At 46.4% G+C, this 13,384-nt stretch overlaps 2 protein-coding genes across 2 annotated transcripts in view; one reads left to right on the forward strand and one right to left on the reverse strand.

Moving 5' to 3' along the window:
• The window catches only part of DNTTIP1 (deoxynucleotidyltransferase, terminal, interacting protein 1), a 31,375-nt gene extending 22,526 nt beyond the window's left edge, over positions 1–8,849 (reverse strand). The window contains 4 exon segments of the mRNA XM_011983804.1: positions 2,059–2,157; positions 6,772–6,868; positions 8,039–8,109; positions 8,683–8,849. Of these exon segments, the coding sequence (XP_011839194.1) occupies positions 2,059–2,157; positions 6,772–6,868; positions 8,039–8,109; positions 8,683–8,787 (372 nt within the window). The 5' untranslated portion in view covers positions 8,788–8,849.
• Positions 8,850–8,889: 40 nt separating this feature from the next.
• Positions 8,890–13,384, forward strand: part of WFDC3 (WAP four-disulfide core domain 3) — a 17,800-nt gene continuing 13,305 nt past the window's right edge. The window contains exons 1-4 of the mRNA XM_011983805.1: positions 8,890–8,960; positions 10,831–10,919; positions 11,469–11,597; positions 12,546–12,692. Of these exons, the coding sequence (XP_011839195.1) occupies positions 10,838–10,919; positions 11,469–11,597; positions 12,546–12,692 (358 nt within the window). The 5' untranslated portion in view covers positions 8,890–8,960; positions 10,831–10,837. The remainder of the gene's footprint in view (positions 8,961–10,830; positions 10,920–11,468; positions 11,598–12,545; positions 12,693–13,384) is intronic.

A 13,384-nucleotide genomic window follows, 5' to 3' on the forward strand; every position in this document is an offset into this window, starting at 1 on the left:
GTCTCTACTAAAAAAACACAAAAAACTAGCCAGGCGAGGTGGTGGGTGCCTGTAGTCCCAGCTACTCGGGAGGCTGAGGCAGGAGAATGGCCTAAACTCGGGAGGCGGAGCTTGCAGTGAGCTGAGATCCGGCCACTGCACTCCAACCTGGGCAACAGAGCGAGACTCCGTCTCAAAAAAAAAAAAAAAAAAGAAATGAAGTTAAAGAAGCAGGCAGAAGCTGGTCCAGGGTGAGCTCTGTGGGTCATGGTAAGGCATTAAGACTTTATTCTCCCTGCAACAGGAAAGTCACTGAAGGGTTTTTAAAACGGGGAGTGACATGATCTAATTCATCTTTACAGAGATAAGTCTGGCTGCTGTGAGAAGAGCGGATTGGAACTGGGTAACGGTGAATGTAGCTCTGGACTGAGATACAACTGTGTGAATTATGAACAGCTGAATTGGCTTCCAAGCCACAGGACTAGATGAAAACAGCTAAGAAAACAGTGAGTCATGAAAGAGAAGGGGTCTGAGGACTGAACTTGGGAAGGCACCAACAGTTAGAGGCGGGGGGTGAGGGAGAAGAGTGGGCAATGAAGTTGGAGCAAAGTCAAGGCACTCGAGCCAACAGAGGAGTGTTCCAAGAAACACGAAATGATCCACTGTGACAAATGTCACTGAGAAGCTGAGTAAGTTGAGGACAGTTAGGGACCAGAGGGTTTGACAACACAGAGGTTACTAGTGACCCTGACAAGAGGGGTTCCAGTGAAGTAGTGGGGACTGAGGGACTGAAGCAAAAACAAAACAAAACAAAAAAGTGAACAGAATGAATGGGATGTGAGAAAGTGAGCCAGCAACTGTTGGTGACCTTTCCTGATGTCTCCCTATAAAAGGGTGATGGCAACAATTCCTACTAATAACAGCAGCTGACACATGTAAACAGGTTCTCTATCTTGGGAACAGTCACTTATAGACCTGATGTCATGCCTCCTGACCACACCAGAGAGGCAGGGAGGCAGCAGGGTGCTCATCCCCATGATACCAAATGGGGCCATGATAACTTGATCCACCAAGTACCTGCAGAGGTGAGACCGATCTTAGCTATTCTAATTATTGTGTGCCTTAAGCCATTTCTTTTTTTTTTTTTTGGTTTGCCTTTAAAAATTTTTTTCTAGCTCTATTGATGTATAATTGATAAACAGAAATGGTATATATTCAAGGTGTACAATGTGGTGAACTGACATATATATACATAGTGAAATGATTACCACAATGAAATCAATCAACACATCCACCGCTACCATTTTGCATGTGTGGACACTTAAGATCTATGGTCTTAGCAAATTTGAAGTAAACAATAGAGATAAACTATAGTCATCATGCTCTACGTCAGATTGCCCAGAACTTGTTCGTCTTATAACTAAAAGTTTGTACCCTTTGATTAACATCCCCCACTTCTCCCCTCCAGCTACTGCTACTCTACTTTCTGCTTCTATGAGTTTGCTAAGCCACAATTTCTTCATCTATAAAATAGTAATTAAAAGATATCTTCTGTACACAGTTTCTTCTGAGACATAAAAGAAATAATGCATTTATCTTGGTACCTGACATATAGCAGCTACTTCCCTTCCCTGTAAGCAACGGCCTCAACCTATCCAGATATATGGCTTGTTGGGCATTCCCCAAAATACCACTAATGGTAAGATCACATTTCTTTTTTTTTTGAGACAGAGTCTTGCTCTGTCACCCAGGCTGGAGTGTAGTGGTGCCATCTCGGCTCACTGCAACCTCCGTCTCCCGGGTTCAAGCAATTCTTGTGCCTATGGCTCCCAAGCAGCCAGGATTATAGGCGTGTGCCACCATGCCCAGCTAATTTTCGTATTGTTTGTAGAGATGGGGTTTCGCCATGTTGCCTAAGCTGGTCTCAAACTCCTGGCCTTGAGTGATCTGCCCACCGTGGCCTCCCAAAGTGCTGGGATTACACGTGTGAGCCACCACGTCCGGCTTAAGACCACATTTCTTATCAGAGGCTCGAGAGCTAAACCTTGTGCCTGCATCTCTTGTCCCCCTTGGTCTCACCTGCTCCAGGCAGCTCCGACAGGCTTCCTGGATCAGCTGCTCTGTGTCCACCTCTTCCCCAACATTGTCTCGCACGTTCAGTGCTGCCTTCTGGAAGAACTAGGGGAGCACAACAGAGGACAAGGTCAGAGTCCTGTTAATGGGCATCAACCTGAAGGAAACTGAATACAAGACAAGCAAGACAAGCTTTTATCCTAGCCTCATACAGAAAGGAAAAGTGATTATAAGCAAGGTTGGGATCGGCCAGATTTATAGATTCACATTTCAGGCTCGACCTCCTCCCTTTATTCCCCCTCTGAAGGATATAATCCTGGAGGTGCCCAAAAGACTGATGTGTAAACAGTGCAAAAAATCAAAGAATAACCCAAATGTCTAAGTGTAGCTTAAATAAATTATGGCATATCCACACCATGAAATGCTAGGCAAATATTAAAAAATCACAATAAAGATGATGTAAGAGAATATAGTTTTGACAGGTAAAGGTATTCATGATATACCTCAAAGTGAAGGAAGGAGGTTGTAAAACAGTTTGGTATAGTGTGAGCTTATTTATGTAACACAGCACAAGCAAACACAGAGACAAAAGAATTCTAGGGATATACACTGAAGTAACAGGTGATATTGTGGGTGACTGTTTTCTTCTCTTGGCTTATCTATATCCTTTTGATTTTTATAATGTACATACATTACTTCTTTAGAAGGAAAAAAGAATGCCTGTGTCTGAAGTGAATAGGCCAGGGTAGGCCAGAAAATATATTAAGATAGCAGAAAGTCCTAATTGAATTCTGACTGTCCAGTCTGAAAGAAACATCTGTGGAAGGGAGAGGAGTGAGACTTGACAAGGGCCCCAGGATGCCAGCAACCCCAATCGACTGTGAAAAGGGAAGGGAGAAGGTTTCTCTGCTGGGTACAGGGAGAGTTTGAGCCTGAATACATGAGAAAATAGGTGATGAGGTCCCAAAGACACCCGGGAGGCACTTGTGAATGTCCTCATAAAAACAGTCATCTCTAGAAAATGCCTAGTCAAGTAATGCCTAGAAAAACTGTCAGTTATCTCTGGGGTATAGGAAAATTCTGGAACCTAAACCCAGTACTTCTATTGTGAGAGACAATTATGGGAATGTACTGCCATTTCATATTTAGCAAGGTTAAATGCCTCTGTTGTTAACATCAAACCAACAAGAGTGTGAATGGACTCGATTAGAAACCTCAAGAGTTTTAAGAGGAAGTCTTCAGGCCAGATTAAATGATCAGATGAGTTTAATTTAAAACAAAAACCTAAAAACTGGGGATGAATACTGGTATTCAATATCAACCAACTGAAAGCCAGTTAAAATAGTTTAGCTACTTTACAACCAGCCTGTGAGGTGGGCAGTGTAATGGACATATGGTGAGTGTAAGCTATCTCTGGATCTGAGAATGAAATCAGATCATGAATGAGGCATTCTCAAGCACTGTTGTATAACCTTTCTAGAGAGCAATTTTCTTGACGGAAAAATAGGTTTTCGCTTTTACCCACCAATTCCATCTCTGGGAATTTATCTCACAGAAATACTCTCACATGTAAACAAAGATGTACATTCACAGTGTTCATTATAGTATTGTCTGTAATAGAGAAAAACGAAAACAATCTGAATATTCTAGGGGCTAGCTTATGGAATTTGGTCCATCAAATAGATTACTCTGTTGCCATTACAAAGGAATCGGGGGGAACTATTATGTACTGACTTAGAGACATGACCAAAATATGTCAAGTAGGCCAGGTGCAGTGGCTCATGCCTGTAATCCCAACACTTTGAGAGGCCAAGGCGCGAGGATCACTTTAGGTCAGGAGTTTGAGACCAGCCTGGCCAACATGGTGAAACCTCGTCTCTACTAAAAATACAAAAAAATTGGCCGGGTGTGGTGGTGCACACTTATAATCCCAGCTACTTGAGAGGCTGAAGCAGGATGATCACTTGAAGCTTGGAGGTGCGGGTTGCAGTGGGCCAAGATTGTGCCACTGTACTCCAGCCTGGGTGACAGAGGTAGAATCCATCTCAAAACAAAACAAAACAAAAGTTTGCCAAGTAAAATAAATCAAGTTGCAGAACAGTTGTGTGTAAAATGATTTCTTTTTTTTAATGCATATGCACATGCACATACCACAAATAAACCTGGGAGACTACATAGTCAACGTTAACAATTTGGTATCTCTGGGAGGTGAGTTTTAGTGACTTCTGGCTATATTGTTAAACATATCTGTACTGGCCAGGCACAGTGGCTCATGCCTGTAATCCCAGCACCTTGGGAAGCTGAGGCAGGAGGATCACCTGAGGTCGGGAGTTTGAGACCAGCCTGACCAACATGGAGAAACCCCATCTCTACTAAAAGTACAAAAGTAGCTGGGTGTGGTGTTGCATGCCTGTAATCCCAGCTACTTGGGAGGCTGAGGCAGGAGAAGCACTTTAACCTGGGAGGCGGAGGTTGCAGTAAGCCGAGATTGCGCCACTGCACTCTAGCCTGGGCAACAAGTGCAAAACTCTGCCACACACACACACACACACACACACACACACACGCACACAAAAAGGTGGGGTATGGTGGCTCGCACCTGTAATCCCAGCACTTTGGGAGGCCAAGGCAGATGGATCACTGGAGGCCAGGAGTTCAAGACCAGCCTGGCCAACATAGCGAAACCCTGTCTCTACTAAAAACACAAAAATCAGCCAGGCATGGTGGTGCACACTTGCAATCCTAGCTACTCAGATGGCTGAGGTGCAGGAATTGCTTGAACTTCAGAGGTGGAGGTTGCAGTGAGCCAAGATCTTACCACTGCACTCCACCCTGGGTGACAGAGCAAGACTCTGTCTCAAAAAAAAAAAAAAAAAAAAAAATCATCTGTCCTATTACTCGCCTGGCTTATTTTCCTCTAGTCACACTGGCCTATTCATTGTTTTGATGTGCCAAGCACACTCCTGTCTCAGAGCCTCTACCATTTCCTCTGCAACTGGACTGCTTCTTCCCCATGTATCTGCATGGTTTGCTTTTTCCTCACTTACTCAGGTCTCCACTCAAATGTCCTCTATCAAAGGCTTTCCTAGCCACAATCTATAAAACAGCAACCCTACTCTCTACTGGTTACTCTTTCCCCTGTCTTCTCTCTTCCTCTAACACAGCACATATTTGTTTACAGAGAGCACATGTTCTGTTTACTGCTACATCCCCAGTGACTAGAATAGTGCCTGGTAGTATGGTAGTCATTCAATAAATACTTTTTATTTTGAGAGGGAGTTTTGCTCTTGTTGCCCAGGCTGGAGTACAATGGTGCAATCTCAGCTCACTGCAACCTCTGCCTCCCAGGTTCAAGATTCTCATGCCTCAGCATCCCGAGTAGTTGGGATTACAGGTATGTGCCACCACGCCTGACTAATTTTTTGTATTTAGTAGAGATGGGGTTTCAGCATGTTGTGTCAGGCTGGTCTCGAACTCCTGACCTCAGGTGATCCACCTGCCTCGGCCTCCCAAAGTGTTGGGATTACAGGTGTGAGCCACAGCGCCCGGTAAATAAATACTTCTGACATAAATGAATAAATGTAAGAGGAGGAGATTTAGGAAGAAAAACAAAGAGTTCAGTTCTGAACATACTGAGTTTAAAGCATCCTCTTTTGGTACATTTAGGTAAAGTCATGTGCAAATTTATTTATAGGCCAGGGAAAAAACCCGTAAATAATAATAATAATGGTAACTTTATTTATCTACATATATTTTTCGAGAAAGGCCCTCACTGTCACTCAGGTTGGAGTGTAGTGGTATGATCATAGCTCACTACAAACCCAAACTCCTGGGCTCAAGTGATCCTCTCGCCTGAGCCTTCTGAGTAGCTGGGACTACAGGCACGCACTACCATGCCTGGCTAATAAATTTTTTTTTTTTTTTGTAGTAGAGATGAGGTCCCACTATGTTGCCCAGGCTGGTCTCAAACTCCTGGCCTCAAGTGATTCTGCCTCGGCCTCCCAAAGTGCTGGGGTTGCAGGTGTGAGCCATTGTGCATGGCCCCAATAATGGTGATATTATTAAACAACTAATAAAAGTACTTACTGGACACTTGTTATGTCCTAAGTGCAGTGCTCAGCACAGTACATTTAAGTCATTTCATCCTTACAAGAAGTCAGCAAAAAAAAAAAAAAAACAAAAACGTGACAGTGAGTGACAAGGGCAGATTAAAAAAAAAAAAAGATATCTGAATTACCCTCAAGGAAGGGATAAAATTCTTGGGGGATTAAAAATTTGAAAGCTGGCCGGGCGCGCTGGCTTACCACCTATAATCTCAGCACTTTGGGAGGCCAAGGTGGGCGGGCAGATCACTTGAGGTCAGGAGTTTGAGACCAGCCTGGTCAACAGTGAAACCCCGTCTCTATTAAAAATACAAAAATTCGCTGTGCGTGGTGGTGGGCGCCTGTAATCCTGGCCACTAGGGAGGCTGAGGCATGAGAATCGCTGGAACCTGGGAAGTGGAGGTTGCACTGAATCGATATCATGCCACTGCACTCCAGCCTGGGTGACAGAGTGAGACTCTGTCTCAAAAACACAAAACAAAACAAACAAAAAAACAAAAAACAAAAGGAAAACTTTAGATATCTGTGTGTAGGAAAGAGACGGACTGGTGATGCAAGGAAGGACTGGGCTCCTCATGAGTCTTTCCCGTTATTTTTTATCCTGTGTCCCTCTCACCTTCATGTACTTGTTGAAGACAGTCTGGATCTCCTCATTGATGCTAGGCTGCAGGACAGCTCGGAGGAGATCCATAGAGATGGCAGGATCTGTGAAACTGCATTCAGGAGGGAGACAGGGTGAGGGGGCATATCCGAAACATATTCTTTCTCACCCTGTCCAGTCAATTATGGACATAGAATTCTTTAACAATACTAGACAACTTTTACTGAAAACTAGCTACATGCTCAGATTTTGTTCAAATCACAAAGGCATGACTTTATTTCATTCTCATAATAACTCTATGAAGTGGGTATTATTTTCAAAGTTTTTTTTTTTTGGACGGAGTCTCACTCTGTTGCCCAGGCTGGAGTGCAGTGGTGTGGTTTTGGCTCACTGCAACCTCTGCCTCCTGCGTTCAAGCAATTCTCCTGCCTCAGCCTCCCAAGTAGCTGGGACTACAGGCGCCCACCACAATGCCTGGCTAATTTTTTGTATTTTTGGTAGAGACGGGGTTTCACCATGTTAGCCAGGATGGTCTCGATCTCCTGACCTCGTGATCTGCCCTCCTCGGCCTCCCAAAGTGCTGGGATTACAGGCGTGAGCCACTGCACCCGGCCATTTTTTTGTATTTTTAGTAGAGACAGGGTTTCTCCATGTTGGTCAGGCTGTTCTCAAAGTCCTGACCTCAGGTGATCCGCCCACCTCAGACTCCCAAAGTGCTGGGATTACAGGTGTGAGCCACTGCGCCCGGCCCAAAGTGTTTTTATGAAATATAATACTTATTATACAGAAAAGTCTATACACTTTAATGAGTAATTACAGTGAACATCCATTTCACCACTACCAGCATCCCAAAGGCCCACCTTGTGCTCTCTCCCTTCCCTGAGATGGATACTATTAATCCGTCTTTATAGTTGAGAAAACAGGGGCTCATCAGAGGCTGCATGAGAACACAGTTGTCTGACTCCAGAGCCTGTGCTCTTAAACTCCATGCTAACTGACCTCTTAAGAGCCCTCAATCACAGAGCCAGTGAATGTGAGGGGTCTTAGGTATTTTTTATTCCCCAACCCATCTCCTGTGCCCTTCCCCATTTCGTGAGTTCAGAGAAGGAAGTGACTTGACTAGCTCAAGATCACACAGAGTTACAGGATCGGAGTCTCCTCTTTCTCAGTCCTGTGCTCTTTCTACAGGCTGTAGATCTCCATAGCCTTGTGCACTGGGGATCCCAAAGCTGCCACGCAAGCCAGTGGCTGGGATACAAGTCCCATGCAGGGCCAGCCTTACCTTGTTGTCATCTGTGAGCGGCGGCCCCTCCGCTGCACCTGCCGGTGCTTTATCATTATGTTCCAAGGGTTCTGTGGGGACCAACGGAACAAATGTCACTGCGGCCTGTGACACTGGCGTGGGGTGGAGGTGGAGGGTGGGTATGAAGTTAAACCTAAACATTCCTGCTTCTCAGATCCGTCACCATCTCTCCCGCCTTGGGGTATCGGGGGAGGACAACAGTTGGAAGGCCCCCTGCACAAAAGAGGAATTGAGGAAGTTTCCTGCCTTAAAAGTCCCGACCCTGCCTTCTGGCACGGCAGGAGGAAGGGAAGCAGTGTTTACCGAGGGTCAACTCTGTGTCAGGTGATGTCCTGGGCGCTGTACCCGCCTTTATCTTCCCATCCCACAACAACTTTTATGAGACAGGTACTAATCATCTCCATTTTATAGAAGATGATCTGGGGACTCAGGGGGTCGACAGAGCTGGCCCACGTCACCTAGCTAGGAGGGCGGCATCAGAATTTGAATCCAGGTCGTCGGGCTGCGAAAACGCCAACCCCCTCTGCAGCTGCAGCCGCCGCGTTCTCGCCCGCGGGCCAGGGTCCCGGGAGCCCCGAGGCCCTGCCCGGCCCGAGCCCAGACCTCACCGGGGGCGCCCTCACCGTGAGAACCAGCTGCCCCGCTGCGCCCGCATCCCCCAGCTCCAAGCCGCCCCGCTCGGCCCCGCTGGGTCCCCGCGGCTGCTCGGCGTCGCCAGTGGCTCCCATGGCGCCCCAGGCCACCACAACTTCGCTGGACTCTGCCACCGGCCGGAAAGTGGCGCCGTGACGTCACTGAGGCGCGCTGCTCATCCGCCCGGAAGCGCGACGCAGGAGCTGCGGGGTTACCATGGGAACCGAACCGCCGCGCCTCGCCCGGGACAGTTACACTTAGAGGCCTTGTGGTTGGAGGTCGTTGGGGCTTCCTCTCGGGAGGGCTGCCCCTCGATTGTGAAGTGTGGGTGTTCAGTGGCGGTTCAGTCAAGGGACGTTTCCCGCTGGGCCAAGGCCTGTGGATGACTGCGGGGTAGGAGGAGGGAAGCAGGTTTCTGTAGGCTGGGGTTGGGGAGCAGAGGGAAGTGTTTGGTGCAGCGACGCCTGCAGTTCAGTGTTTGAAGACTAGATTTTAATATGCTCTGCCAGGGGCGGTGGCTCATGCCTGTAATCCCAGCACTTTGGGAGGCCGAGGCGGGAGGATCACTTGCAATCAGGAGTTCGAGACCAGCCTGGCCAACATGGCGAAACCCCGTCTCTACTAAAAATACAAAAATTAGCCGGGCCTGATGTTGGGCGCCTGTAATCCCAGCTACTCAGGAGGCTGAGGCAGGAGAATCTCTTGAACCCAGGAGGCAGAGGTTGCAGTGGGCCGAGATCACGCCACTGCACTCCAGCCTGGGCGACAGAGGGAGACTGTCTCAAAAAAACAAAAAACAAAAAGCCAAAAAAACAGGCATATTAGGCACATGTTAGGTCGTCATCAAATGTTAATTATGCCGAGATTGTGCAGTGAGCCGAGATCGCGTCACTGCACTCCAGCCTGGAGGACAGAGGGAGACTCTGTCCCAAAAAAAAAAAAAAAAAAAAAGCATATTAGGCACATGTTAGGCCATCAACAAATGTTAATTATCTCCATGAGCCAACATCAATCTTATAACAATAAGGGCAACTTCCTGGCTCCAAACTTTTTCATCCTATTAGGGAGGTTTTAACCTTGTACCTGCCCATAGGACTAAGCAGTGCCAGTGGACACCATTGGGTATCACAGCTGACCAAAGGCATAAACAGGACAGATAAAGAAAAAAAGAAATAGAGGAAAAAGAAATAAAGGAGGTATATGTAGGCAGACTATCTGAGTCATACATAGCAACTGTTCTCTTGAGTTCTGCCAGCTAGCCTTCATACAGTCCAAGAATGGCCTGTGTGGGCTAGAGGGACAAAGATGTAGGTGTTTGGTGCTTTTTCATTAGTTCTTAACAAACTCAACTACTGCCTTTCTGTAGGTTTTTGATAGTTTCTCCCCCCTCCTTTTTTTTTTGAGACAGAGTCTCACTCTGTTACCCAAATTGGAGTGCAGTGGCGTGATCTCCACTCACTGCAACCTCTGCTTCCTGGGTTTAAGCTATTCTCCTGCCTCAGCCTCCCAAGTAGCTGGGATTACAGGCATGTGCCACCACGCCTAGCTGATTTTTGTATTTTTAGTAGATACAGGGTTTTGCCATGTTGGCCAGGCTGGTCTCGAACTCCTGACCTCAGGTGATCTGCCCACCTTGGCCTGTTTGATAGTTTCTGAGTGGTCTGTTCCATTTTGTCTTTTCTGGGTTGCTAGGATGAACAATTTTGTTATGCTTGGTTATGTTATTAGCTTTGGCTATTTTCTTAAGCAGTGTCATGAGTCCCTCCCTCTGTCATTTGGGCTAAAGCCAGGTCCTTCCAATGCCCTTTAGGGCACTCTTTGATTCTTTTTCCAATGGCCATCCTTCCATTTTTCCAGCCACCCACTAGGTTTCTCATCATCCAGGAATATTGTGTATATTGCTTATAGAGTTTGATCCTCCTATCACATGTGCTCTTTGGAAGTGCCAGGAATTTCCCCACACTCCAGCAGCCAATCCCTCTTCCTCTTGTCAGGAGAAGATATTCTTGATAGTATTGTGAAAGGGAAGGCTTTGGGACTGGGTTTGGGGCCATCCCTAGTCCTGCCCATACCTCAGCTGATACTCTGGGCAAGGTGTACAACTCTAGCCTGAACTAAGCTCTCATCCCAACTCTCAGCATCATCATGATGTTAAGCTGCCTCTTTCTTCTGAAGGCACTTCTTGCTCTTGGGTCCCTGGAATCCTGGATAACTGCGGGAGAACATGGTGAGCTATCATTTGGGATCCCTGGCCAACAGTAACAGAAAGTGACTAGAGGAGAGAAGTCATCCCCTGCCTTCTGCCAGAGCAAGGTTGCTCGTAGGTGGAGATGATCATCTCTGTAGGACAGGACTGGATGAATAGATTCTCAGGATGGCCTGGGTCGTTCTTCCTGGCTTTCTTTACCCTCTCTGGACAAGGAGATAAGACTTCCAGTTGGGCTTACTAGAGGTTCTAGCTTTTCCCTAGAACTCATTAAATGAGAACAGGATCATCCCAACCTTTCTCTCTCGTTATCTGCGGGATGGCTGCTCCTTTAGTAGTGGTGGATGTATGTTAGTATTTGTGTATTAGAAGGGGAAGGTGGTTGCAGAATTTTTTTTTTTTTTAAGAGACAGAGTCTCATTCTGTCACCCAGGCTAGAGGGCAGTGGTGCAGAAATATTTTGGATAGAGATGCCTGGAGGGGCTGAAGATCCTTGAAATATGTTTGGCCTCCATTCCCCATTTTTGAGGCCTGGCTAGTTACCCCAAACTCACATGATATCTTTTGCAGCAAAAGAGGGAGAATGCCCTCCTGATAAGAACCCATGCAAAGAGCTGTGCCAGGGCGATGAATTGTGTCCGGCTGGGCAGAAGTGCTGCACCACAGGCTGTGGTCGGATCTGCCAAGACATTCCTAAGGGTATGTTGGCATGAGGGGCAAAATCTGGGCGTACTCTCTGACATTGCCTCTGGGATAGATGGAAGCAGAGAGCTTCCCACCTCCTAGGTTGCCTCTTGAAGTCTCGCTTGCCTAGAGTACTTCTTCTTTACTCTTTTAGGGTTCCTCCTCCTTTAACTATTCAGAATTATTCAGTGCCCCCAGTTGTCAGGAAAGAACACACCATCGATTATCTATGTCTTTTACTCTCAACTCAAAGTTCCTGTGAAGGCTGGAGGGAAGAGTTGTAAAGGGAAGCCTGTTTAAGATAATGATTAAGAATGTAGACCCTAGAGCCAAGCAGACCTTTTTAAGCCTTAAGCCTTAGCTCTTTATAAATCTTAAGCTTTTAGCCTCAGTTTCCTCATCTATAAAATGGGGGTAATTGTGAGGATCAAATGAGATGTTCATGGCACAAGGTAAACATCAATAAATGTTACAGTAAATATTTGCTATTACTATTGTTGTTATTATTGTCTCTTTGTCTTAACACCAGGGTTGAGAGGCTTAAATGAAGCTCAGGGCTTCCTTTTTCTGTTTTTCCCCTCTGCTGTGCCCGTGGGTGTTACCAGGCACTATTTTTTCTCTCTCTCTCTCTTTTTTTTTTTGAGACAGAGTTTCGTTCTTGTTGCCCAGCCTGGAGTGCAGTGGAGTGATCTCGGCTCACCACAACCTCCGCCTCCCGGGTTCAAGTGGTTCTCCTGCCTCAGCCTCCCAAGTAGCTGGGATTACAGGCATGTGCCGCCACGCTCAACTAATTTTGTACTTTTAGTAGAGACTGGGTTTCTCCACGTTGGCCAGGCTGTTCTCGAACTCCTGACCTCAGGTGATCTGCCCACCTTGGCCTCCCGAAGTGCTGGGATTACAGGTGTGAGCCACGGCGCTGGGCCTATTTTCTCTTTTCTTTGGCTGTCTCCCTTTTTGCTATAGGGAGGAAAAGAGATTGCCCCAGGGTTATTTGGAAACAATCCTGTTTGAAAAGGTGCATCACTGATGAGACATGTCCAGGTGTAAAGAAATGCTGCACGTTTGGCTGCAACAAGAGCTGTGTAGTCCCAATCTTTAAACAGAAGCCAGGTAAGAAACGCTGTCCCCACACCTCATGGTCTGTTTAGTCTGCTTATTTATTTCTCAAATATGCACATATCAACTTGCTGGTTTTACTTTGCTTTGAAAACACAAATGTTTTCAAAGTGCCTGCTATATTCTGAGAACTTAAAAAAAAAAAAAAGATATACAAAATGTGCACAAGCCACGATGATTTGTGGTATGTGACATGGGCAGAGAGAGAAGGGTGCCAGAAGGGCAACCTCGACTTACCCTCATTTGCAGACCGCTTTGAAAACCGTTGGGTAGCCGGGCGTGGTGGCTCACGCCTGTAATCCCAGCACTTTGGGAGGCTGAAGCAGGCTGATCACGAGGTCAGGAGATCAAGACCAGCCTGGCTATCACGGTGAAACCCCGTCACTACTAAAAATACAAAAAAAATTAGCCAGGCGTGGTGGAGGGCACCTGTAGTCCCAGCTACTCGGGAGGCTGAGGCAGGAGAATGGTGTGAACCCGGGAGGTGGAGTTTGTAGTGAACTGAGATCGCACCAGTGCACTCCAGCCTGGGCAACAGAGACTCGGTCTCAAAAGAAAAAAAAAAAAAAAAGAAAACCATTGGGTAATTCCTAGTTCCCGTAATCAGTTGTGATATTCTCTGTTCTGTTAAAATGTTAGCCTGAGAATCTGCAGAGATGGCAAAAAAAAAAAAAAAAAAAAAAAAA

This window comes from Mandrillus leucophaeus, unplaced genomic scaffold (assembly GCF_000951045.1).
Source record: "Mandrillus leucophaeus isolate KB7577 unplaced genomic scaffold, Mleu.le_1.0 Scaffold255, whole genome shotgun sequence".
NCBI lineage: Eukaryota > Metazoa > Chordata > Mammalia > Primates > Cercopithecidae > Mandrillus > Mandrillus leucophaeus.